At 35.5% G+C, this 26,213-nt stretch overlaps 1 protein-coding gene across 1 annotated transcript in view; it reads right to left on the reverse strand.

Annotated features, from left to right (window-relative positions):
• The window catches only part of CFAP47 (cilia and flagella associated protein 47), a 474,307-nt gene that overhangs the window by 133,790 nt on the left and 314,304 nt on the right, over positions 1-26,213 (reverse strand). The window contains exons 50-51 of the mRNA XM_057717674.1: positions 24,439-24,550; positions 1,751-1,891 (exon numbers count right to left, since the gene is read on the reverse strand). Of these exons, the coding sequence (XP_057573657.1) occupies positions 1,751-1,891; positions 24,439-24,550 (253 nt within the window). The remainder of the gene's footprint in view (positions 1-1,750; positions 1,892-24,438; positions 24,551-26,213) is intronic.

Raw genomic sequence — 26,213 nt, forward strand, 5'->3', positions numbered from 1 at the left:
GTTTGATTACACACCAATCTAAATGTTGGTAGGAAGGTATTTTTTTTTTAAAATATATTAACACTTTAATCAGTAGACTTTGAGTAAAGCAGAATACTCTGCTTATTGTGAATGGGCCAACTCCAATCAGTTGGAGGCCCTAAGAGCAAAGACTGAAGGGACCTGAAGGAGAAGCAATTCTTAGCCAAGCCTGAAACATGGAAGCTCTGTCTGAGCTTGTAGCCTGCCTGGTCTGCCCTGGGGAATCTGGACTCAAGACTGAAACAACAACTCCTACCTAACTCTCTCCCCTGCTCGCTTGCCCTACAGATTTTGGACTTGCCAAGTCTCCACAGTTGTGTTAGCCAATTCTTTACAATGTCTCTCTCTACAAGTAGCATTCACATATATACACTACCAAATGTAAAATAGATGGCTAGTGGGAAACTGCTGCAGAGCACATGGAGATCAGCTCGATGCTTTGTGACAACCTAGAGGGGTAGGATAGGGATCGTGGGAGGGAGGCTCAAGAGGGAGGGGATATGGGGATATATGTATACATATAGCTGATTCACTTTGTTGCACAGCAGAAACTAGCACAAGTGTAAAGCAATTATACGCCAATAAAGATGAAAAAAAAAAGTCTCTATATAGATGTAGATTATTGTATTATATTGTACTATATTATATTGTATTATATTGTATTATGTTGTATTGCATTACATTATATTACACTATATTACATTACATTATATTGTTATATATTATATTATATTACATTATATTATATTTTAGTGGTATCTATTTCTCTGAAGAATCCTGATTAAATACAAATTGATTCAATAAAGATTTCTTCTTTGGTATACCTCTGTTTCTAGAACTTTGCCCCTGTTGACCCACTCTTCTCTAGTGCCCTCTTCTGTCCCTGAATTCACCTACCCACTCTCTAGGAAACTTGCCCTGTCTATTCCAACTCTCCATACTCTCATTTTCCTTTGAATTTTTACTGAAAAGATATGATGTTTAACAACATTCAAACAAAGCTTTACAATACGGGAAGGAGAAACAACAGCATTTACTTTCTTTTGCATATGAGGAAGACTGCTATCATCTCCTATATTTAAAAAAGGAGGACTTCCTAGGTGGCGCAGTGGTTAAGAATCTGCCTGCCAGTGCAGATGACATGGGTTCAATCCCTGCTCCAGGAAGAGTCCACATGCCGTGGAGTAACTAAGCCTGTGAGCCACAACTATAGAGCCCATGTGCTGCAACTAAAGAAGCCCATGCACCTAGAGCCCGAGCTCTGCAACGAGAAGCCACGGCAATGAGGAGCCCCTGGTTGCTGCAACTAGAGAAAGCCTGTGTGCAGCAACGAAGACCCAACACAGCCAATAAATAAATAAATAAATTTATAAAAATAAATAAAATATAAAAAAGAACACATTACATTGTTAAAATAATATACTCATTAACATTTTATGAGAAATGGACTGAAATTTTTTGTTTAGTAACAGAAACATATGTAAAGTCTTTCATTTATGAAAGAGTAGGCAGCCTTCAAGCTAAAGTATTATAATCTACTAATTTTAATAGCAGTACAAATCCAGAAAGTAAAATACATCAAGTTAACCCTGAAATAATACAATTCTTACATATATATGAAATACACATTTGTATATATATTATGAATGTAAAGTATCTATTGATTTATAAGTAAATGATGAGGGTTTATGAAAATTGATCATGAAACTCTCCATAATAATAAATTTACCTGTTTTTTTCTCATCAAACTTGTTGCATGGTCCTGATAATGATTTTTCAAAAAAGGGTATTAGATTTCCATCTTGATCTTCATTTGAGGCTTTCTGAGAATCACTAATTTGTCTGCTTTTAACGGAAAACAAAATTGTACCTACAATACATAGGTGCAAGATGTCAGATTAACCAGGATTTAGTTTTCTAAACTAACAATTGAACAGAATAACTTAATGGAAAGTTCAAGGAAATATTTTTAAATGCCCATTAAAATGGCAATTTTAAAACAGCTTTCTCATAGAAATTAAGAAAATGCAGCAAATAACAGAACTGTATCAGCTTTCAGAAAACGTATTGGTCTTGGGTGAATGTTCTTACATATTTTCTAAGTCATTTATAACACTCACTTATTACCTCACGAAAATATTTATTTTGTTTAATACAACAGTCTAAGCATGAACTTTCCTTTAAACATTTAATATGTAAAATACTAAATTTTGTTATGAAAAACTGTTAGTGTCAAAAATTGGCACTTTTTATCATGAATTTTTGTTATACTAAAATTGACTTATAAAAGATTGGTATTAACTTTTAAATTGAAGATAATATACATATGGAAATAATTCAGAAATTGGCCCTGATATCTCAGGACCAGCTTGCTATATTCATATTCTTATTATCCATGTGTAGAGGGTAGTTCAAATCTTCTTTTCCCTCTTCATTCTAGCTGATCATCTTGTTTCTATTTCACTAAGAAAATGAACACTTCCAGGAAAGAATTTCTTCACAGTCCCATCACCACATTGACTAACCCTTCCACAATGGTGACCTCATCCTCTGGCTTTCCTCTTGTAAGAATGACTGATACAATTGTATGTGGGACCAGCCCTTGGACCTGTGCGCTAGATCATACCTACCCAAGGATCTGGCTACTATATTGTTCCCCACTCCTTTCTGCATCTTCAATTCTTCCTTTCTGAAACATGCTGTAATAACACCCAACTTCCAAAAAGCCTTCTAATGTGTGTGTGTAAATCTATGTATTTTTATGTTTATGCATACACACACATACACAAGCACTACGTAATACCATGTTAGGCTCAGTACTAAAATCAGGATGAAATACAAAACATAAATTACAAAAGTGATTCAAGGCATAAAATAAATACATTTAAAACAATCAAAGCGCTATCTTGGCACTGATCTAAGCAAGTTTAATCAGTGACTTCTTTCAAATTGGCACAGAATAAAATATTATCATGATATTTAAATTTTTAGAGAGAATTAAAGATAAAGACATATAGGAGATACAGTTACAGTTCAGTGTTTACAGCTAAAACAACACATACCAAAATGTAATAGAGATAATACATAGGAATATAGATTCACAAATCTTACCCTCCCCCCCCCCAAAAAAAACACCAGGAATTAAAAGTAACAAAAGTATTGCTCTTTCAAATTGATAATTCTTAACACTTTTGATAACATTAATTTTGATGATGAGAATGTTGAGTAACAACCCCTATAGCAGACACTGTTGGTAAGAGTAAAAATCGATACTACATATTCTGGGGGGTAAATTTGCAACATCCACCAAATTGTTGCACATCCCCTTTGACATGTCAGTTCTGTTTTTTATCCTATAAATAGCTTATATCTTAAATCTTACCCCATAGGTAAACTAGCAGAGTTATTTATAAAGACACAGTTGCAATACTATCTGTAACTACACACACACACAAAAGGAACTTGATTTCCACCTATGTGTGACTAGTTATATGAATCAAGATAAACATTTGGATTATTGTTCATTTAGTCAAAAGAAAACTCTGTGAAAACTGAATTGAAAATACATCCATATACTTTGAGTGAAAGCAGCCATTTACAGAGTTTTATGGCTCATATGATCCATTGTGTGTGGGGGGGGGCACTGTGTGTGTGTGTATTTGTGTGTGTGTTTAAAAAATATATATGAATATGAATTGGTATTTGCACAGAAATTTATTTTCTCACAGTTTTGGAGGCAAGATGTTTGAAATCCAGGTGCCATGAGAGTTGGTTCCTTCTAGAGAGTCTGAGGGAGATCTGTTCCATGCCCCTCCTAGTTTCTCCTAGATTTGCCAGCTATCCTTGGCATTCCTTGGCCTGTAGATGGGGCAGGCAGAACTGCTCCCAGACTGCAGCTGTGAGGGGATGGAGCCGGATTATAGGGATGCTTCCGGATGTAGACAGAACATACTCAGTGGGTCTACCTCTGGGGCACGGACAAGCATGTCTCCTGGTAGGAGTGTTCCCAGACCATGGCTGAAGGTAGCTGGAGCTGAGTTATAGGATCATTTCAGGATCTGCAGTTGGACCAAAGTTGGAGGGCGCAGGGGCACAGACAGGTATGTTTTCCACCTGGTCCCCAGATGGGTAGAAATGGTGGCTAAGAGGGGCTGAAGCCGGGTCACGGGCCACTTCAGGGTCCACACATGGGACTGAAATCTGTGGGCTTGTTATACAGGGCATGGGCAGGCATGACTCCTGCCAGGTTCCTTAGTAGACAGTGCTGATGGCAGGACCAAAGTCAAATGGGACTGTAACAGTCCACGGGGCTGTTTCCTGGTCTGTAGCCAGGACCACAGTTGGCAAGTCTGTCATCTGAGCACAAGCCTGCCTTTTCAAAACAGCGCTCCTTGGTTTTGCACCCTACCAGGGTTTCATGGTCTCCCGCCTGGATCCCAAAGCTCCCACAATGGTACTTTTGTCCTTGGATGGCTTCCAAATGACTGTGCTGAAGAGGGATACAACTAGTGGATCTTCTACTCTGCCATCTTGCTGATGTCACTCCTATCTCATCATCTTCAATTCCTTTATTTTGAAGTATCACAAAGTCACTTAAGTTATAGGTTAAATTTCATGTCCTATTATAAACATGGCTTTCTTATTTTACACAGGATCTTGGTATATGCTCACAAACACATTGTGGAAAGACAGGGTATATAGTGGAAAGAACGCAGGCTTTTGACAGAACATGGATTCAAACTCTTTTTCTAATACTGCTAATTTAGCCTTGAACATGTTATTTACCTCATTTGTAAAATGGTGCTAGTTGTTTTGAGGATTAAATGACTGTAGTTTATGCTTATGTAGGACTTACTGTATATTAGGCATTGTTCTAGGGATTTACAAAAACTGACATATTTTTCCAAAACATACCTATGAAATAAGTCCTATTATTATCCCCAATTTAAAGAAGCAAAACTGTGACAGAAAAAAGTTCAGTAGCTTGCTCAAGGTCTATCAGCATGTAATAATACAGCTGGAATTCAAACATGAGCATTGTGATTTAAAGTCCACACTCTTTTTTGAATTAAGAGACTTTATTTTTCAAACAGTTTTAGGTTTCCAAAAAATGAATGTAAAGTAAAGAGAGTTCCTATATACCTCCCTTAATAATAAGCATCCTGCATTAGGTGGCAAATTACTTGTAAGTGATGAGCCAATAACAATACACCATTATTAACTAAAGTCCATAGCTTCCATTCTGGTTCACTCTTTGTGTTGTACATCTTATGGCTTTGACAAATGTATAATTTCACCTATCTACCATTACAGCATCATGGAGAATAGTTTCATATCCCCCCAAATCCCCTGTACCCCACTCATTCACCCCTCCCTCCCAACAACTGCCCCCCTACCAAGGAACTGGCAACCACTGATATTTTTCAGAATGTTGTATGGATTGCCTTTTCAGATTGGCTTCGTTCACTAAGCAACATGCATTTAAGCTTCCTCCAGTCTTTTTGTCATTTGTTTTTATCACTGAAAAATATCCAACTGTATGGATATACCACTATTTATCCATTTGCCTATGGTAGGATATCATGGTTGCCTCCACATTTGGCAGTCATGAATAAAGCTGTTATAAACATTCACGTGTAGATTTTTGTGTGAACATAAATTTTCACCTCATATGGGTAAATACCAACTGGGCTGGTGACTGCTGGATCATGTTATGAATATGTTTATTTTTGTAACATACTGCCAAACTGTCTTCTAAAGCGCCTGTACTATTGTACCATTTTGCATTCTTACCATTAATGAATGAGAGTTCCAATTTTTCTACATCTTTGTCACCATTTGGTATTGTCAAGGCTTCTGAATTTAGCTATCCTAATAGGTATGTACTGTTATCTCATTGTTTTAATTTGCAGTTCCCGAAAGACATATGCTGTTGAACATCTTTCTTTCATGCTTATTTGCTATCACAATATTTTCTTTGGTGAGGTGTCTCTCCAGATCTTTCATCAATTTTTAAAATTGGGTTATTTTACTGTTGTTGAGTTTTAGTATTTTAAAATATATTCTGGATACCATTCACTTATTAGATATCCAAAAAGTTTAAAAGAGACAAATAAGGACACTATATATTAATAAAAGATTCAATTAACTAAAAAAACAAAAAACAAACAAACAAAAATGAGCTTATATAGAGATACAGACAACAGATTGGTGGTTTCCAGAGGCGTGGGGGTGTGATAAGTGAAATGGGTGAAGGTGGGGGTCAAAAGCTACAAACTTCCAGTTATAAAATAAGTCATGGGGATGTAATGTGCAGCATGATGACAGTATTGCATATTTGAAAGTTGCTAAGAGAGTAGACCTAAAAAGTTCTCATTACAAGAAAAAAAATTGTAATTATGTGTAGTGATGGATGTTAACTAGACTTATCATGGTGATCATTTTGCAATATAAATAATTATCAAATCAAAAAAAGATTCAATTCAGCAAGAATATATAATAATTATATACCTATACACACGTAAAAACAGAGGCCCAAAACATATGAAGCAAAAATTGACAAAACTGAAAGGAGAAATAGACAATCCTATAATAATAGCTGGAGACTTCAATACCCCACACTTTCATTAATGGACAGAACAACCAGACAGAAGACAAATATGGAAATAGAGGAGGTGAACAATACTGTAAAATGACTAGACTTGCCTTACATAGAACATTCCATGAAACAACAGCAGAATACACATTCTTCTCAAATAAAAAAGGAACAATAGATCATATGTGAGGCCACAAAGCAAATCTTCATAAATTTTAAACTACTGAAATTATACAAAGCATTTTTTTCTCATCACAATGGAATGAAATTATTAAATTTGGAAATTAAACAACATACTCTTAAACAACCAATATTTCAAAGAAGAAATCACAATGAAAATTACAAAATATCCTGAAACAATTGAAAATAAAAACACAGCATAGAAAACTTAAGGGATGCAGTAAGAGTGCTAAGAGGTCAATTTACAGCAGTAAATGAATTCAATAAAAAAAAAGAATAATCTCAAATCAACAACTTAACTGTACACTATACGAACTACAAAAAGAACACCAAATTATACCCAAAACTAGCAGAAGGAAGGAAGTAATAAGATTATAGTGGAGGTAAATGATATAGAGAATAGAAAAACAATAGAGAAAACCAAAAAAACCCAAAAGTTGATTCTTTGAAAAGATCAAAGTAAGTGGTAGATCATTAGCTAGAGTGACTAGGAAAAAAGGAGAGAAGACTCAAATTAATAAAATCAGAAATAAAGTAGGACATTATTATTGTTTTTACCAAAATAAAAAGCATTATATATATATGAGAATATTATAAACAATTATGTGCCAAAAATTGGATAACTTAGATGAAATGGATGAGTTCCTAAAAACACACATTCTACTAAAACTGACTCATGAATAATAGAAAACTTCAATAGACATAAAATTAGTAAGAAGATTAAATCAGTAATCAAAACCCTCCCTACAAAGAAAAGCCCAGCACGAGATGGCTTCGCTGTTTAATTCTACTAAATATTTAAAGAAGAAATTATACCATTTTTTCTCAAACACTTCCAAAATACTGAAGAGGAGGGAAAACTTCCTAACTCATTCCAGGATGCCAGCATTGCCATGATACAAAAGCCAGACAAAGACAGTACAAGAAAAGAAAACTAAATCCAATATCCCTAGTGAACACTGATGCAAAAATTTTCAATAAAATACTAGAAAATCAGATTCAGCAGCATATCAAGAGGACTATATACCATAATCAAAGGAGACTCATTTCAGGAATGAATGAATGAAGGATAAATTTCTATACACTACCAATGAACAACTAGAAAAGAAAACTAAGAAAATTCAGTTAGATCAAACCATTATTTGGACAAATTTATATATGTTAATATGTGTGCACTGAATAATAAGGAAACAATCACTATTTCAAATACTATTAAATGTGCTCAAGAATTAAAAGTACACTTTCCCCATTCTTTCCCACTCAGTTCATTTATATACTCAGCAAATTTTTTCTTCCTCCAACACACCCATTTAAACATTTTTGTATTTTTATTATCCCATGGAAAATAGAAATTGGACAATCACTTGTAAAACAACTCAAAAGCCCTATATAAGACCATATATCGTATACCAGAATGATAAATTAAATATTTATCTCAAAAAATAGAAATGAATGAAGAGAACTGTGGAAGAAATTATAGGTCTATTTAGTAGCCTATATTTTAATTGAAGGAGGACTTTTAAAAATGCATCTTAGAATTATACCACTAATTTATATACATTTTTTTCCAGTGAAAAACCTTTATCTTGGCAATGTAATTTTAATTTTATTTCTAAACAATTACATTTTAAAATTGCATCTTTATTTTTGGTTATTAATTAGCTATGGTAGATGAGACAAGCGGTCAAATTTTTGTAAACTTTTATTACAAGGAATAACTTTAAAGTCAGCAACATGACTGGTAGCAATGAACCTTCAAACCAAATGCAGTAAATAATAATTATGAGAATATGTGTTTCAAAAGATGATAATGTTTTGCCATACTATATGTACATATGATTACTTTGTTCCCTGTATTCCTCCGTTCTGGCCAAGACCAACCAACACAAAAGGGAACAAAAATAAATAAAAGCTTGATTATTGGTGTTTGAGTTTATCAGTGATAGGAAAATTAGAACACTCTGGAAAAACTATAGGTGTAACAGAAATAATAGTAGTGTGCAAAAGCAGCTCTCTAAAATATAACATCATTGATTTAATGGAGATTTTCAGTTTGACTAGAGTGTTACAAAATATCTAATAGGAATCATAATTATAGCTATTATATTTTTAATAGCACAAGTTTGTATTCAAGAAATGGATTTTTTTCCTCTGCTAAACACTCAAGTGTTTGAATAGTCAAAAAACAAATATTTCCTAGCACATAAGTCATTTTTTTACATCAGGAATTATTTTTCTCTAATTTCATACCCTCCTGTAAAATATAACATCAGACAAGTTTATAGACTGAGCAATGTAATTTCATACTAATTTCTTTTGAAAATAATGAAAAATTATTTATTGAATGCTTATTCTGTTACGCAGATGCTAAATGCTTCACATTTATTATCTATTTAACCACTTTAATAAACACATGAGTTAATTACTCATTAGATTTATTTTAAAGCTAAGCAAACTGGGCCGTAGAGAAGATTGGGTAACTTACTCCAGGTCACACAGTTAGTAAGTGACAAAGGCATATATATTTACCTGACATAGAATATGGGAAATGGCATAATGGTCATGTGTAAATATCATGGAGTAAATGGGCTTTGATCAGAAAAACAGCAAAATTATTCATATACTTTGAAAATATTTATTTATTTTGACCTAAAATGATAGGTCTCAGATACTGCTCACTGATCACCTAAACTATTTCATCCCTTACAAAACCTGCAAAAGCAAGATTCCATGGCAACAGTTAAACCCGGCAAGGTCTTTGATGTCTTTGCATTTGGTCCCCTCACATCCTTCCTGTTCCTTCCACTGGACCTTTGCCACTCCCTCTCACTAATGAGGAGAACTGTTATAGAAAATCTCTGTATGGCTAGGATTTTATCCACTTGTGAATTTCTTGGAGGCACATTAATTCCATCAAGAAGTTTTTTCATAAGTATTTGCTCTACGCACATTATATTACCCATGATAAAATTAACCTTAATTGTTGTTTCTCTAATATCATACTACCTTTTAAAATTTGAGTAGCAAGACTAAGTATGAAAGTCTAAGGAATCCTCTACTAGACCTCTTCCTTATTCTCTCTCTTTATCTTTATCTTTCTTCATTTTAACCTTATTTCTAACTCACATTCTTTTATTTCCCCTTCATTAGGGGACCAAAAGGCAAGGTGGAAAAACAAAATTATGTGGCTGATAAAGAACAGAGAAAAAGAAACCCAGTGCTGTGGCCACAACTGCCACAATAAAGCTCGTCTCCACTCTTTCAAAACTCTTAATTTTTATGATAAAATGTACAGCAGTTTAGCACCCAATGGTAGTCCTAGAGGCTCCATTTGTGTGTGTGTGTGGAATTATACTGTTTGTTCTGTCTATAATGCATTTTTGACATGAATATATCAAGACACTAAAGACAACAGGAAAGGACTATAAAGGATTATTAAAATCCACAGGATTCAGATTTCTGTTGTAGAGAATAACTGATTACATTTTAAATGCAGTAAGAACCTATGCTTTCATTACTGGGGCAAGCAGTGATAGTCTAGATTGCAATTAAAACTGCAAGCTTCTTCTTGATCTGTAGAAGAAAAAACTGATACATTTCATTTCATTAAAATTAAAAACTTCTATAATCATTTCATAACGTATACATATTTCAAATTGTCACATTATGCATCTTAAATATATACAATTTTCATTTGTCAATTACACCTCAATAAAGCTGGAAAAAATAAATAAAAAATTCTGTTATTTAACAGACATGGTTAATCAAAAAAAGAAGAAAATATACATTGAGAGAAAAATTTATAAAGCATGTATCTGTTAAAGGGAATATATGCAGAATATATTTTTAAAAACTTCTAAAAATTCAACAATAAGAAAACAGACAACCCAATGGGGGATGGGCAAAAGACTTGAAAAAGTATTTCAATTAAGAAGGCACATGGATGACAAACAAGCAAAAGAGAAGATGCTCAATATTATTTATTATGGAAATGCAGATTAAAATCACATTGTATTAGCACTACACACAAATTAAAATGGAAAACATTGAAATAACTAACCCTACTAAGTATGGTCAACAATATAGAGAAAGTGGAACTTTTATACACTGCTGGTGGGAATGGAAAAAGGAACAACCTCTTTGAGAAACTGTCTAGCAGTTTCTTTAAACGTTATAAATTCAACAACCATGTTATTCAGCCATCCTACATGTAAGTGATTTACCCAAGAGGAATGAAAGTATATGCCCATAGAGCTGAATGCTCATATCATCTTTATTTGTAATAACCAAAAAATGCCAAAACCCAAATGTCCATCAATAGGTAAACAGATGAACAAATTGTGGTACATCCATTTCATGGACTATTACTCAGCAATTAAAGGAAAAAACCACTGATAGATGCACTGTGTGGATGGATCTCAAAATAATTAGGATGCACAAAAGGAAACAGCCAAAAAAGGGTGCACAATATGTGATTATACACACACACAATGCTATAAGATGCATATAAAGTGACAGAAAACAGATAAATGGTTGTCCAGGGCAAGGGTGGCATTGGGCAGGAGAGGAACAGAAGCAAAAAGATTTACAATGGACACAAGGAAACTTTAGGGGGTGAAATATATTCATTACTTGAATTGTGTCAATGGATTCACGGGTGTATACATATGTTAAAACTTCTCAAATTGTATTTTGAATAATGTACAACCTATTGTATATCAATTATACTGCAATAAAGGTGCAATACAATAAAATAAAAAATACAATATGGGAGATGGATCAAGATGGCAGAGTAGGAGGACATGCACTCACTCTCTTCTGCAAGAGCACCAGGATTACAACTAACTGTGGAACAATCATTGACAGAAAGACACTGGAACTCACCAAAAAAGACACCCCACATCCAGAGACAAAGGAGAAGGCAAAATGAGACAGTAGGAGGGGCGCAATCACGTTAAAATTAAATCCCATAAATCCTAGGTGGGTGACTCACAAACTGGAGAACAGTTATACTGCAGAAGTCTACCCACTAAAGTGAGGGTTCTGAGCCCCATGTCAGGCTTCCCAACCTGGAAGTCCAGCAATGGGGAGAGGAATCCCCAGAGAATCAGATTTTGAAAGCCAGCGGGATTTGATTGCAGGACCTCCACAGGACTTGGGGAAATGGAGACTCCACTCTTGGAGGGCACACAAAAAAGTGTGCTCACCAAGACCCAGGGGGAAGGAGCAGTGACCCCATAGGAGACTGAACCAGACCTACCTGCTGGTGTTGGAGGGTTGCCTGCAGAGGTGGGGGGCAGCTATGGCTCACTGAGGAGACAGGGGCACTGGGGGCAGGGGTTCTGGGAAGTGCTCATTGGCGTGAGCCCTCCCAGAGTCTGCCATTAGCCCCACCAAAGAGCTTGTAAGATCCAGTGCTGGGTAGCCTCAGGCCAAACATCAAACAAGGCGGAAACACAGCCCCACCCATTGGCAGACAAGCAGATTAAAGTTTTACTGAGCTTCGCCCACCAAATTGGATTAAAGTCTTATTGAGCTCTGCCCATCCAGCCCTACCCACCATCAGTCCCTCCCATCAGGAAGCAGCCAGGAGCCTCCTAGATAGCTTCCTCCACAAGAGGGCAGACAACAGAATCAAGCAGTATCAGCAGTATTTCCTCCTGTGGAACTGAAAATCACAGCCACAGAAAGATAGAGAAAATGAAAAAGCAGAGGACTTTGTACCAGATGAAGGGACAAGATAAAACACCAGAAAAACAACTAAATGAAGAGGAGATAGGCACCCTTCCAGAAAAAGAATTCAGAATAATGATGGTGAAGATGATCCAGGACTTTGAAAAAAGACTGGATGCAAAGATCAAAAAGTTTACCAAAGACCTAGAAGAATTAAAAAGCAAACAAACAGAGATATGCAACACAATAACTGAAATGAAAAATACACTAGAAGGAACCAATAGCAGATTAATTGAGGCAGAAGGGCGAGTAAGTGACCTGGAAGACAGAATGGTGATCATCACTGATGCAGAAAAGAAGGAAGAAAAAAGAATGAAAAGAACTGAAGACAGCCTAACAGACCTCTGGGACAATGTTAAATGCACCAACATTCGCATTATAGGGGTCCCTGAAGGAGAAGAGAAAGAAAAAGGACCCGAGAAGATATTGGAAGAGATTATAGTTGAAAACTTCCCTACCATGGGAAAGGAAATAGCTCCCCAAGTCCAGGAAGCGCAGAGAGTCCCAGGCAGGATAAACCCAAGGAGAAACACGCCAAGACATATAGTAGTCAAGCTGACAAAAATTAAAGACAGAGAAAAGTTATTAAAAGCAACAAGGGAAAAACGACAAATAACATACAAGGGAATTCCCATAAGGTTAACAGCTGATTTCTCAGCAGAAACTCTGCAAGCCAGAAGGGAGTGGCATGATATATTCCAAGTAATGAAAGAGAAGAACCTACAACCAAGAATGCTCTACCCAGCAAGGATCTCATTCAGATTCGAGGGAGAAATCAAAAGCTTTACAGACAAGCAACAGCTAAGAGAATTCAGCACCACCAAACCAGCCCTACAACAAATGCTAAAGGAACTTCTCTAAGTGGGAAACATGAGAAGAAAAGGACCTACGAAAACATAAACAAAGCAATTGAGAAAATGGTAATAGGAACATACATATCGATAACTACCTTGAATGTAAATGGACTAAATGCCCCAACCAAAAGACACAGACTGGCTGAATGGATATAAAAATAAGACCCATATATATGCTGTCTCCAAGAGACTCACTTCAGACCTAGGGACACATACAGACTGAAAGTGAGGGGATGGAAAAAGATATTCCATGCAAATGGAAATCAAAAGAAAGCTGGAGTAGCAATACTCATATCAGATAAAATAGACTTTAAAATAAAAAATGTTACAAGAGACAGGAAAGGACACTACATAACGATCAAGGGATCCATCCAAGAAGAGGCGATAACAATTATAAATATATATGCACCCAATATAGGAGCACCTCAATACATAAGGCAAATGCTAACACCTATGAAAGAGGAAATTGACAGGAACACAATCATAGTGGGGGACTTTAACACCCCACTTACACTAATGGACAGATCATCCAGACAGAAAATTAATAAGGAAACACAAGCTTTAAATGACACAATAAGTCAGCTTGATTTAATAGATATCTACAGGCCATTACATCCAAAAACAGCAGATTACACATTCTTCTCCAGTGCACATGGAACATTCTCCATGATAGATCACATTTTGGGTCATAAATCAAGCCTTGGTAAATTCAAGAAAACTGAAATCATATCAAGCATCTTTTCCGACCACAACGCTATGAGATTAGAAATCAATTACAGGAAAAAAACTGTAAAAAACACAAACACATGGAGGCTAAACAATATGCTACTAAATAACCAAGAGATCACTGAAGAAATCAAAGTGGAAATCCAAAAACACCTAGTGACAAATGACAATGAAAACACAATGATCCAAAACCTATGGGATGCAGCAAAAGCCGTTCTAAGAGCGAAGTTTATAGCGATACAATCCTACCTCAAGAAACAAGAAAAATCCCAAATAAACAATCTAACCTTACACGTAAAGAAACTAGAGAAAGAAGAGCAAACAAAACCCAAAGTTAGTAGACGGAGAGAAATCATAAAGATCAGAGCAGAAATAAATGAAATAGAAACAAAGAAAACAATAGCAAAAATCAATAAAACTAAAAGCTGGTTCTTTGAGAAGATAAATAAAATTGATAAACCTCTAGCAAGACTCATCAAGAAAAAGAGGGAGAGGACTCAAATCAATAAAATTAGAAATGAAACAGGAGAAGTTACAACAGACACCGCAGAAATAAAAAGCACCATAAGAGACTACTACAAGCAACTATATGCCAATAAAAATGGACAACCTGGATGAAATGGACAGATTCTTAGAAAGGTATAACCTTCCAAGACTGAATCAGGAAGACATAGAAAATATGAACAGACTAATCACAAGTAATGAAATTGAAACTGTGATTAAAAATCTCCCAACAAACAAAAGTCCAGGACCAGATGGATTCACAGGTGAATTCTATCAAACATTTAGAGAAGAGCTAACACCCATCCTTCTCAAACTCTTCCAAAACATTGCAGAGGAAGGAACACTCCAAACTCATTTTATGAGGCCACCATCACCCTGATACCAAAACCGGACAAAGATACTACAAAAAAAAGAAAACTACAGACCAATATCACTGATGAATTTAGATGCAAAAATCCTCAACACAATACTAGCTAACAGAATCCAACAGTACATTAAAAGGATCATCCACCATGATCAAGTGGGGTTTATCCCTGGAATGCAAGGATTCTTCAATATATGCAAATCAATCAATGTGATACACCATATTAATAAATTGAAGGATAAAAACCACATGATCATCTCAATAGATGCAGAAAAAGCTTTTGACAAAATTCAACACCCATTTATGATAAAAACTCTCCAGAAGGTGGGCATAGAGGGAACCTACCTCAACATAGTTAAGGCCATATACGACAAACCCACAGCAAACATCGTTCTAAATGGTGAAAAACTGAAAGCATTCCCTCTAAGATCAGGAACAATACAAGGATGTCCACTCTCTCCACTACTATTCAACACAGTTTTGGAAGTCCTTGCCACGGCAGTCAGAGAAGAAAAAGAAATAAAAGGAATCCAAATTGTAAAAGAAGTAAAACTGTCACTGTTCGCAGATGACATGATATTATACATAGAAAATCCTAAAGATGCCGCCAGAAAACTACTTGAGCTCATCAATGAATTTGGTAAAGTTGCAGGATACAAAATTAACACACAGAAATCTCTTGCATTTCTATACACTAACAATGAAAGATCAGAAAGAGAAATTAAGGAAACAATCCCATTCACCATTGCAACAAAAAGAATAAAATACCTAGGAATAAACCTAACCAAGGAGGTAAAAGACCTCTACTCAGAAAACTATAAGATGCTAATGAAAGAAATCAAAGACGACACAAACAGATCGAGGGATATACCATGTTCTTGGATTGGAAGAATCAACATTGTGAAAATGACTATACTATGCAAAGCAATTTATAAGTGAGTGTTGTGCCATTTAAATGTGGCCTCCATGGCAAACACGGGAATTGCAGGAGTGTCTTCCTTCTGCTTAACAGAATATATGCAGTTTTCAAATTTATGCTTTTCTCCAAGTTTGTAAATCTTATTTGTTCTCATATTTACTGTACTATTATTGCACTACTAAGCAATTTTTAAAATATTTTGGAAATCATTTTATTTTTGAAATGTATTGCTTCTTCCATTTGATACTGACTAGATACCTTCTGCTACATGCCAGGTGTTAGTCTGCAGGGCAATGCTAGCCTGGCACTCAAAGGACAGATCATCCCATGTAAAGGCAGAAAATGCAGGATTTGTCATTGCTCATTGATCTATTAACATGCATGAATTCATCTCTAGCCAATCATCTCAGTAGACCTTGAGAGTACAGTTAATACTGATTTTGATTTTGGGGTCATGGGCAGGAAGAACAAATCTAGTGTTCACAAGACCCCCAGGGTAATACCATGCAGGTGGCTAGAGCTTTTATGAAACATCAGAGCAGAGGCTGTTTGGGAAAGCAGAGATGGTGAAAGCAATGAGGAGAGCCCAGAGGACCATGAGAGGATCCAAACAAACCCAATTCATTCTCTCTGCAGTGACTCAAGGCCCTGTTTTTGCAAACCATTTCTTTCACCTAAAAGAGTGTGAAAATGCTTAATGGCATTTAGAGCAACCAACATTTGTTTTGAAAGACCAGTGGCATCTAATTGGTTTTTATGTTTCTATAACTGTGCACAGTCTACAACGCTGGTGGCAACAAGCCAGCAAGATCCAAATTCAGTTTCAGCCGAGCTTTTGATAGCACCTTCTCTGTCATTTTCAATGAGACAAACTAGGAGAGTGTGGAGACAAAAGAAGCCCTAAATCTTCCCCATATCCACATCGTGTCAGGAAATTTTGAAAAATGGGAGTTAGCATATTAGAGTGATAAACATTGGTTGAGCAACTACTAGATGAGTACTTTTCATATATTCCCATTTTATGCCCATAACTATCCTGAAAGGTTAAGTATTATCTATATTTTACATGTAAGAAAGTTGATAGTGATGTTAAGTACGAGGGTGAGTCAAAAATTATCCGCACTCCGGTTATATTAAAACTTCTGTTGGCCACACTGTCTTATCAGCACTTTCTGTTCAAGGCTACTGTCTCCCCAGTTACTGCTGTGCAGGTGTGAACGTGTTACATCAGTTCATTTGTAATTGCAGTGTGAGCAAAAATGGATGCCCCACTTGTGATTTGCATGAAAAGAAGAGCAGCGTGCAGTGATTCATTTTTTGTGGTCTGAAGTGTGCATATCCACACACTTCTGCTCCACACTGTCAACACTCTGCAAAAACTTCATTTTGAGGTGTTAAAGCATCCTCCCTATAGTCCTGATCTTGTGCCATTGGACTTTCACCTGTTTGGTCCCCTGAAAGCAGCCCTACGAGGACGAAGATTCACTTCTGATGAAGAAGTGAAGACAGTAGTCCATTCGTGACTCGCAGCTCAGCCTAAAATAGTTTTTGATGAGAGAATACAAAAGCTTGTTGACAGATAGACAAAGTGTATTGAAAAGCAAGGAGATTATGTCGAAAAATGATGTATTTATCTTTACGAAAAGTTAATTAAAATAAATTCTACATCCAGAGTGCGGATAATTTTTGACTCACCCTCATATGCTACCAAGGTCACCCAACCAGAGAATGATATAATTGGAGGTTGAAGTCACATGCGAATTCTGAACATGTTCTTTTGCAACACAGTAACAGTAAAATAAGAGTTAGCAAAGTAAAAGATGTGCAATTTTGCCATTGCGATGCACTGGTTTGCATGAATATACTGCCCAAAATTTAAATGAAAAATGCAAATTTAAATAGCACTACTTTTGCTCAGCATCACATTCTAAAAGTACACATGACAAGCAGGCTTCTCATCACGTACAATATTAGAAATCAAATTTTGAACTGAATTTGTATTTCAAAGGTGGCAACTGGTAATACATATCCTTCTTTATAGTGTATTATGTCAGAGAGTAGCAGGATACCAGCTATAAAAACTATTCTATCTTGTTTAAACATAGGCCTAACATGAGAACTTTGTTATGCACACATTAAACATTTTGTTTTGACATTAAGCAGAAGTTCATTGAAAAGAAATTTTTAAAAGTCTTTAGCAAAACTGACTAAAAGCTTGTTTGGAATCGTTTGGAGGAGGCTTTCTTGTGCCAATGTCATAATAGATCTCATTCTAGCATAAGAACTTCCGAATTGCAAATTTGCAGAAATAAATCTTAGCTCTAATTCACAGTTGTGTTGAACTAAATGAATACAATCACTTTTCAGCAAGTGAAAAAGCACTTTGGCTGCTGTTGAAAAAATACAAGGTAATTGTGGGTTATATCAAAATCACCATTGTTACCTACTTTCTGGAGCTATCAGCTTGTCAAGGGTCATGGATGTAAGAGAGGATTTAAGACTACTTTATCATGAGTGTTCAGGGTAGAGACTAAATTTACTAACGTGACTGGAAACCATCTTAAAACGTGGATCCTCAGCATTTAGTTTTCTACTGTAGAATAAACAATTAAAGCACACTATTGAACTGTCCATGTAGTATTCTGAACAATTAAATATTAACACTGTAAGTGAATGGTTTATGAAAATATCCTTTAAAAATTTAAATATTTATTATTAATTGAGATAAAATTGACATATATTAGTTTTAGGTGTAAAAATATTCTTGTTTAATGTTTAGAGATCATTTTAGACTACCATGCCATGATCAACATATTAAATTATTTCAGTCTGATTTTTGTTTATAAGTTTAAATTACTCCTAGTTCAATAAATAATCCCTGTGGACTTCCATAACTCTGTAGACAAAGATAAGATATTCAACTACCAAAGATTTTCCATCCACCCCTGCTGTTTTGGGTCACAAATAAATGTCACTAACAATTGTAAGGATTTCTAAAGACTTCTTCCTTAGAGATGAAAGTATGTTGCTCACAAATAGGCATTCATAAGGGATAATTATGGAAGTTAAATAAATCAACTATACTAGTTAACAGTAAGATAAAAGCTGTTTAAAGTATCTAGGGACTGCCATTTCTATAATATGTTGGAAGAGATGTTCAGAGAATTCTCTCTCAACTGAAAATTTTAAGTTACACATACAAGCTAAGAAAGCAGGTTGATGCTGAGTCATCAATGGAAATGATACCTGTTCTGGAATACGGACTACTCTGTGGTATACTGGAGTCTTGCCTTTCAGGGCCATAACTGGGAATCAGAAAACAAAACTGTCAAAGAGTCCAGGCTTGTATGGTTTGGGGCCAAATTAATTATTTAGCTTCAGAGTTCTTCATTTCTTTTCACAGAAAGGGGGTCCTAGAGGTATGGCTACAAATTTAGACAGTCACCTGTTTGTTGTTATTAAAATCTGCTTTTTAAAGTGATATTATGACCCTGATATTCGCAAGCTGGAGGGCACTGAGCTAATTAGTGTGACATCCTCATGAGAAACTCAGAATAGTTATGCCAGAGACATATGTGCTCCATGTAGATTATTAAAGAACAAATGGAGCAAACTATTAGAAAAAATACGTAGGTTATGTCAAAATGTATAACCTTAATTCTAACATGCACAACTTCATTTTCTTAGTGCTATATTAGGAGTTGCCCTGTGTTGTGAACATGCATGTTTATAGCCATCTCTAAATCATATTTGTGAATCATATTATGTTATTGCAATCAAAATAAATTTAAGGATTATTGTTTCTAAAGTATATTCTAACTGCTAAGGCCTAATCATCTTCACCTAAATATTGGTCTTGTGCAAAAAATCAAGTTTCTACCTGAGACGAATGGAAATTTAGTTGCATATTTCACTACTACAAATAAGCCACAGGCCATTACTACATTTCTATATTTTGTTACATACTAATCCTGTAATAATGGACAGTAATATTAGCTTTTTGCATTCTAATGACCAGAGAGGTCATTTTCTGGTTGTTAAGAAGAGAATTAAGCCATTATGTTTTAATGCATTTAGTCATTAACACATTTCTGCTTTTACATACGGTGTTTTTGTTTGCTTAGCTTTGTGTGTCTGTTTTCCTTTAAGGTTCTATGCTTTCATATCTAGGGTAACTGATTCAATATTCTTACATTTTTCTGAAATTTATAGACGCAAAAAGATAATGTTCAAATCAAGATAGAACTAGGCTTTCCCTCCCTAACTAGTAAATCTATCCTGCTGATCTCTTCTGTCTCACTGTTAATGTTATCACCTTCCTTAGAGTTGCTTACTATCAGAAGTACACTTGACTGGCCTTTCTCCCTTCTCTCTCCTTATTCAATCTTCATCAAATGCAGCTGTGGTAGACATTATGCTACATCAAACATTTTCCTTTTCAGGAATGAGGGACTTATTTCTGTTGCTATTAGGAATAATGCTAGAAGATGACTATTGGGTCAAGCCCTCTTTAGGCATCACCTTGAGTGAAAAAAAAAAAAGCAAAAACCTCATCCAAGGTCCAACCTCCTTCCACACGCAGTCCACTTTCAATGACTGATCAGCACAGTAGCATAAAGGCCCAGTCCCCTTATCCTAGCTTGGGACAAGTCCAAAGGACCATCCCAGCTTCAGAGGCCCGAAAGAGTTAACTAAAAGCCTTCATTCCGCCTGTCCGGAAACCCAACTTTTCCCTCTGGTCAGTATACTTTCTTACCTTTCCTTTTACAAGTGTTGATCAAAACATATTCCCTAATAAATGTCCTATATGCTAATCTCCCATCTCAGAGTCTGATTCCCTGGAAACCCAAGCTGCCATAGCATCATTTTCCATTGTTACTTTTCTCAAAACTTCCGTTCTGTTTTTTAACCCACCATCACTGGCCTAGTTTGGTCTGCCTTTAATGTTCACTTAAATGGTCAACCTTAACTTTTTGTTCCATGGCCAAAGAGGCATTCAAATTTAAACCTCCACATAGGCACACTTGACACATGACTGTAGTTCACTGCAGGCTGCTGTGATAATTCCAATTCCATCCATTTCTCAAAATTTCTACCTACCAATCAATATGCCATCACACCTACTTTAGTATATGCCACATATTACTCAGTGCCCCATGAAAATCCCCTCTGCAGACAGTTCACATTCACACCAGTGGTTTCCTGTGACTTTTCCAGTGGGGATCCACTACCATGGGAATCTGCCCTAAGAACAAACTTTAATCATTGAGGAAAAAGAGAGGATGTTTACCCCAATTTCCATACCCTTCAGCTTGACAATTCTCTCAGAAAGTTCCCAGTGAGGTTTGCCAGGTCTCAGCAGTAATCTGATATCTAGCTTACTTTTTTCTGACTTTTTCCTTTGAGCCTCTTACTTCCCCATTCAGTCAGCGGGCTTCCTGCGATCACCTCTCAAATAAACTACTTGCAATTAAACTTTTCTCAGGGTCTGCTTTTGGGAGAAGAGGCACAAACTAATATTGAGAACTGATCAACCATAATACTGTAAAGGTCCTTAAATGATCTCTCAGATCTATCCACCCTCTCTTGTACCTCCTCTCTGTTTTATATATTACCTCCAGACTTTTTTTTTACCTAAAACTCAGTTAACTCATGCCCCTCAGAAATCTTCAATGGCTCCAACTGCAAAAACATGTAAAACAAAACTCTGTCCAACAAAGTCTACCTGTATTTCTAACTGTATGTCACTCTGCATTGACTACCAAAAACACACACTCCAGACACACCCCTCCATTCATTATTTACATAAAGTATCTTCTCTGTGTTTTCAATAAGTTTGTTTTCTCTGCTAGAATGTCCCCCCGCCACCATCAGCTGATAAATCTCAGCTCATTAATGTCCAGATCAAACCCATTATCCCCTAAGAAGCCCACTTGGACTCCTACTGTTAGGGTTAACATTTCCCACTATCATGCTTTCCAGCACCATGTTTAAACTTGTGTGTACCTTGTACTGAGACAGTTTATGAATGTCTATTTTCACCACTAGATATGAATTCCTTGCAGGCAGGAGCCATGTGATATCTATCTTTGTATCCAGTGCTAATATTTGAAATAATTAACAAACCTATATTCCAGCTCTGACCAATCAGAAAGGATGCTGGATTCAAGTCCTGAGGGATGTTTTAACCCTTTATTTGTTGCGCAATTGTTGAGAAGTCCAGGGGGCCAAAGAGAGGGGCTATGGTGGCTAGAGTTCAAAAGTTACCCTATAGTGGAGCTCAAACAATTGAGTATTGCCAACATATGAGGAAAAGTATCTGTGAAAATATTTTAACAGAGTGTAATTGGATGAAGATCAGCTTTGTTTATAACTACCATACTTATCAAGACTTTCCAAATTATAGGCCTTTTGTAAATAATTGTTCATATAATTAAGAACAGAACTGAAAACGAGCACAAAGTTTTGTTTTTTTTTTTAAGTTCGATCATATACACACACACACTGACGTACTGCTTTAACCGGCACAAATAGGAACATTCTCATATATGTATGAAAATTTTAGTCTAGTTTTCTTTATATTACAACAGATTAACAACTGTTCAGAAGCAATTACATTTACACTGCTTAATATATTGTAGAAGCCTTCTAACAGTAATATGAATAAAAATGGAGTTTGCCTTCTTTACAGGCTCAGCTTGTCCAAATCATAATGGCAACATTAATTCAACTCTAAGAGACCGCCCTGGGAAGAACAATCATGAACATGTCTTGCAAAAATTTTTCAAAACTATGAAGCCTGCAAAAGCTCTCGTGTAGCCAGCAATATTTACTAACTCATCCCCACCTAAAAATGTACCCTGAGTTGCCTTTAACTTCCCCAAATTTCTTCTAAAGTCCTTCAAGTCAGCATGCGCAGAGTCCTTATCTGATCAGTGAAAATACGTTTTGAAATTTTATGGTCTCAGAAACGCTGCCAAAATCAACAAAAAATGACTATACAAAGGAAAGATATTAAATCTGATTAATTCTTCTTAGCTCCATTTCTATAACTTTAAGAGTCTGATTCATGGATCAGTGGCTCCGCTTTGCTTAAAGGAGTCGTAAACACTCTTAATTCAACAATATTCTACCATTTAAAGTTCTTCTTATGTTCATTCTCACACACAGTAGACCTCACTGCCTTTTATAGAACAGGAAACTCAGATTTATTACATATATCAAAAATAGCAACAGCAATTCTGAATGACTTGCTACCCTTTACAAAAGACTACTTAAAATTCTGAAACTAAGGAAAATCTACCATTAGAATTGTCATTTGATGATTAAAATGAAAACTGAAATTTATATTTCTTAAATTCAAATCTTCTGAATTACATTTAAAATGGCAAAAAATCTGCTACTTTATTGAAATGCTTGGAATAGGCTCACTCTGGCTCAAAATCTACCTATCACATGGAGAATTATTAATGGGCTTTGTAAAGCAAAAACGTGATGGAAAGATTTCACAAGATGCTAACAGCTATGACTATGGTGACATCTGAGGTCAAGCCAACTAGAAGCAGAGAGTGGGGGTGGGCGGGTAGGCTCTTCACCCACGGCATATTCTATTACAGTGGTAGTAACTGGGTCAGTGTGGTTGCCATTCTGAAATTTCACTTCTGCTTGTTAATAGCACTGGCATTCAGCCTACTCTCTATGTACTTTCTTTTTTGTAGCAGCTCTCTACACCTCCTATGCTAGGTCTAGACCTTTCCTAAAACATTCTTTGTTGAGGCAAGCAAGGATGAGTTAGTATTTCCAGGCAGTACAAGATTGCTACTGGGTGTATGCTTTCTACACTTTTAAATTGTATCCATTTACCAACATTTTAATAATTTCCTCAGCTGGATCTAACCACCATGGGGCACTGAATTCTCTCCCAAATAGAACAATTATTCCTTTGATGAATCACAGGTGCCTCAGTTCTTCCCCCTTACTCTTCTACACCTCTTACTTCCTCTCCCATAAAAAGCTTTGTAGGAATACCCCTCACTCGCATTCCGAAGCAAGCAATCTCAGGGACCATCTAGCAATTTATATAAAGGAACGCTTTATTAGCGAGAAAGGAAGAAAACGTCACATATACCAAAGCCTTTAACCTATTTTTCATGTTAAATTAAGTATATGCACATGTTTTTATAATACCTAGTCCTATAAAGAGATATTCTCATAGGACGCTGTCTGGCTCATAAATTGGTATAACTATTTGAAAATGCTTACCACAATTTTAAATGTAATGCCTTAACTAAATATTTCTACTTCCAGGTATTTGCCCCACAAATAAATTCAAATAAATGGACAAGAAAGTATAGCACTCTAGACATAAAATGTATGTCCCAAAGCTCTGATTATTTAGAAAACTAAAGACTGAAATGGAAAAGTAAATTTCCCTCTGGGTTATTTATTAGAAAGGGGAAATGTAAATTACTTTTTAATTTCCTCTCATCACACATATTTCCCAGCATGGTAGTTAATAATATTTTATTAATGATTTTGTTACCTTTGAATATACCACGTTTCCAGGGGCATATGTGTAGAATATATGGAGTTGCGTTATCAGGGTCTATGGTGATGTATGGGTTTCCCCACACCATCGGAAGATCTGAAGACACCTAGAAAAGAGAATTTAAAAACACAAATTATATACTGTCAACATTTCCATTAAATTAGTATAATAAGCTAAAGCACAGAGAAAGCTGAAATTTAACTTAAATACTTCCATTAAAACTGTTCACTTTTAAATGAAAAGTGAACCAGAAAAACAATACATATAAGTAGAAGAAAAATCTGAGACCTATGAAAGAAAAAGAACAAAAGAACAATGTTTATTTTCTGTGGCTACTTGTAGCAAGATCACTGATGCTTAGACAATCAGAGCAGTTTTTATAAGCCATGCAGAATTTTCTTTATGCAATTTGATGTACAAAAGATAAACCATTTCATTGAATTTCTACATCAATATTAATAGAGCATATAAACAATATTTAGGCAGCATTTGACAACAACTCTTGTTGGCTAGGTTCAAATTTCACCTTAGTGAGTACTTTTGTCTTGCTGTCCCCTCCCTCCACTGCCCAGGCAAACACTAATCTACTTTGTCTCTCTATAGATTTGCCCACCCTGAACAATTAATAAAAAAGAAATCATACAGTATGTGGTCTTTTGTGACTAGTTTTTCACGTGCATAATGTTTTCAAAGTTCATCTATGATGTGGTATTTATCAGTACCTCATTTCTTTTTACTGACGAATAGTATTAAATTGTATAATAACCACATTTTGTGTATCCATTCATAAGCTGATGGAAATTTGGGGTGTTTCCATCTTTGTCTATTATGAATAATGCAACTATGAAAACATATACAAGCTTTTGAACAGACATAGATTTTCATTTCATATGGACATGCATCTTGGAGTGGAACTGCTGGGATATATGTTCACTGGATGTTTAATCTTTTAAATTACTGCTTTCTGAAATTCTTTTCCAAAATGGCTGCACCATTTTTCTTTCTCACCAATAATGCATGATGGTTCCTATTTCTCTACAGCTCCTCTCAAAGTTTTTGTCGGTCATTTCTATGATAGCCATCCTAGTGAGTGTGAAGTGGTATCTCATTGTGATTTTGATTTGCATTTCCCTAAGGCTTAATAACGCGGTTGAGTATCTTTTCATGTGCTTATTATCTATTTGCATATCCTTTTTAGGGAACTGTCTGTTAAAACTCTTCACACATTTTAAAAACTGTTACTTGTCATTTTGTTATTAAATTGTAAGAGATATTTATATATCCTAGAAACAAGGCCCTTATCAGATATTGGGCATGTGGATATTTTCTCTCATCCTGTGGGCTGGTTTTTCACTTTCTTCGAGGTATCATTTGAAGCACAAACATTTCAACTTTGAATTTATTTATTATTTTGTCACACCAATGTCATATCTAAAAAAATCATTGCCAAACCCAAGGTCATAAAGATTTTACTTGTAGTTTTCTTCTATGACTTTTATAGCTTTAGCTACTAAATTTTAGTCTATGATCCTTTTTGAGTTTACTTTTGCACATGGTATGAATTAAGGGGTCCAAATTTATTTTTTTGTATGTGACTATAGAGTTGTCTCAGCATGATTTTTAAAAAAGACTATTTTGTCTCACTGAATTCTCGCAGTAACTTTGTCAAAAATCGATTAACCATTATTTTAAAGGTTTGTTTCTGCACTTTCTATTCTATTCCATTCATCTACATGTCTACATTATGCCAGTACATTTTCTTTAATATT

The sequence above is a fragment of the Hippopotamus amphibius genome, chromosome X (assembly GCF_030028045.1).
Source record: "Hippopotamus amphibius kiboko isolate mHipAmp2 chromosome X, mHipAmp2.hap2, whole genome shotgun sequence".
Classification (NCBI taxonomy): domain Eukaryota; kingdom Metazoa; phylum Chordata; class Mammalia; order Artiodactyla; family Hippopotamidae; genus Hippopotamus; species Hippopotamus amphibius.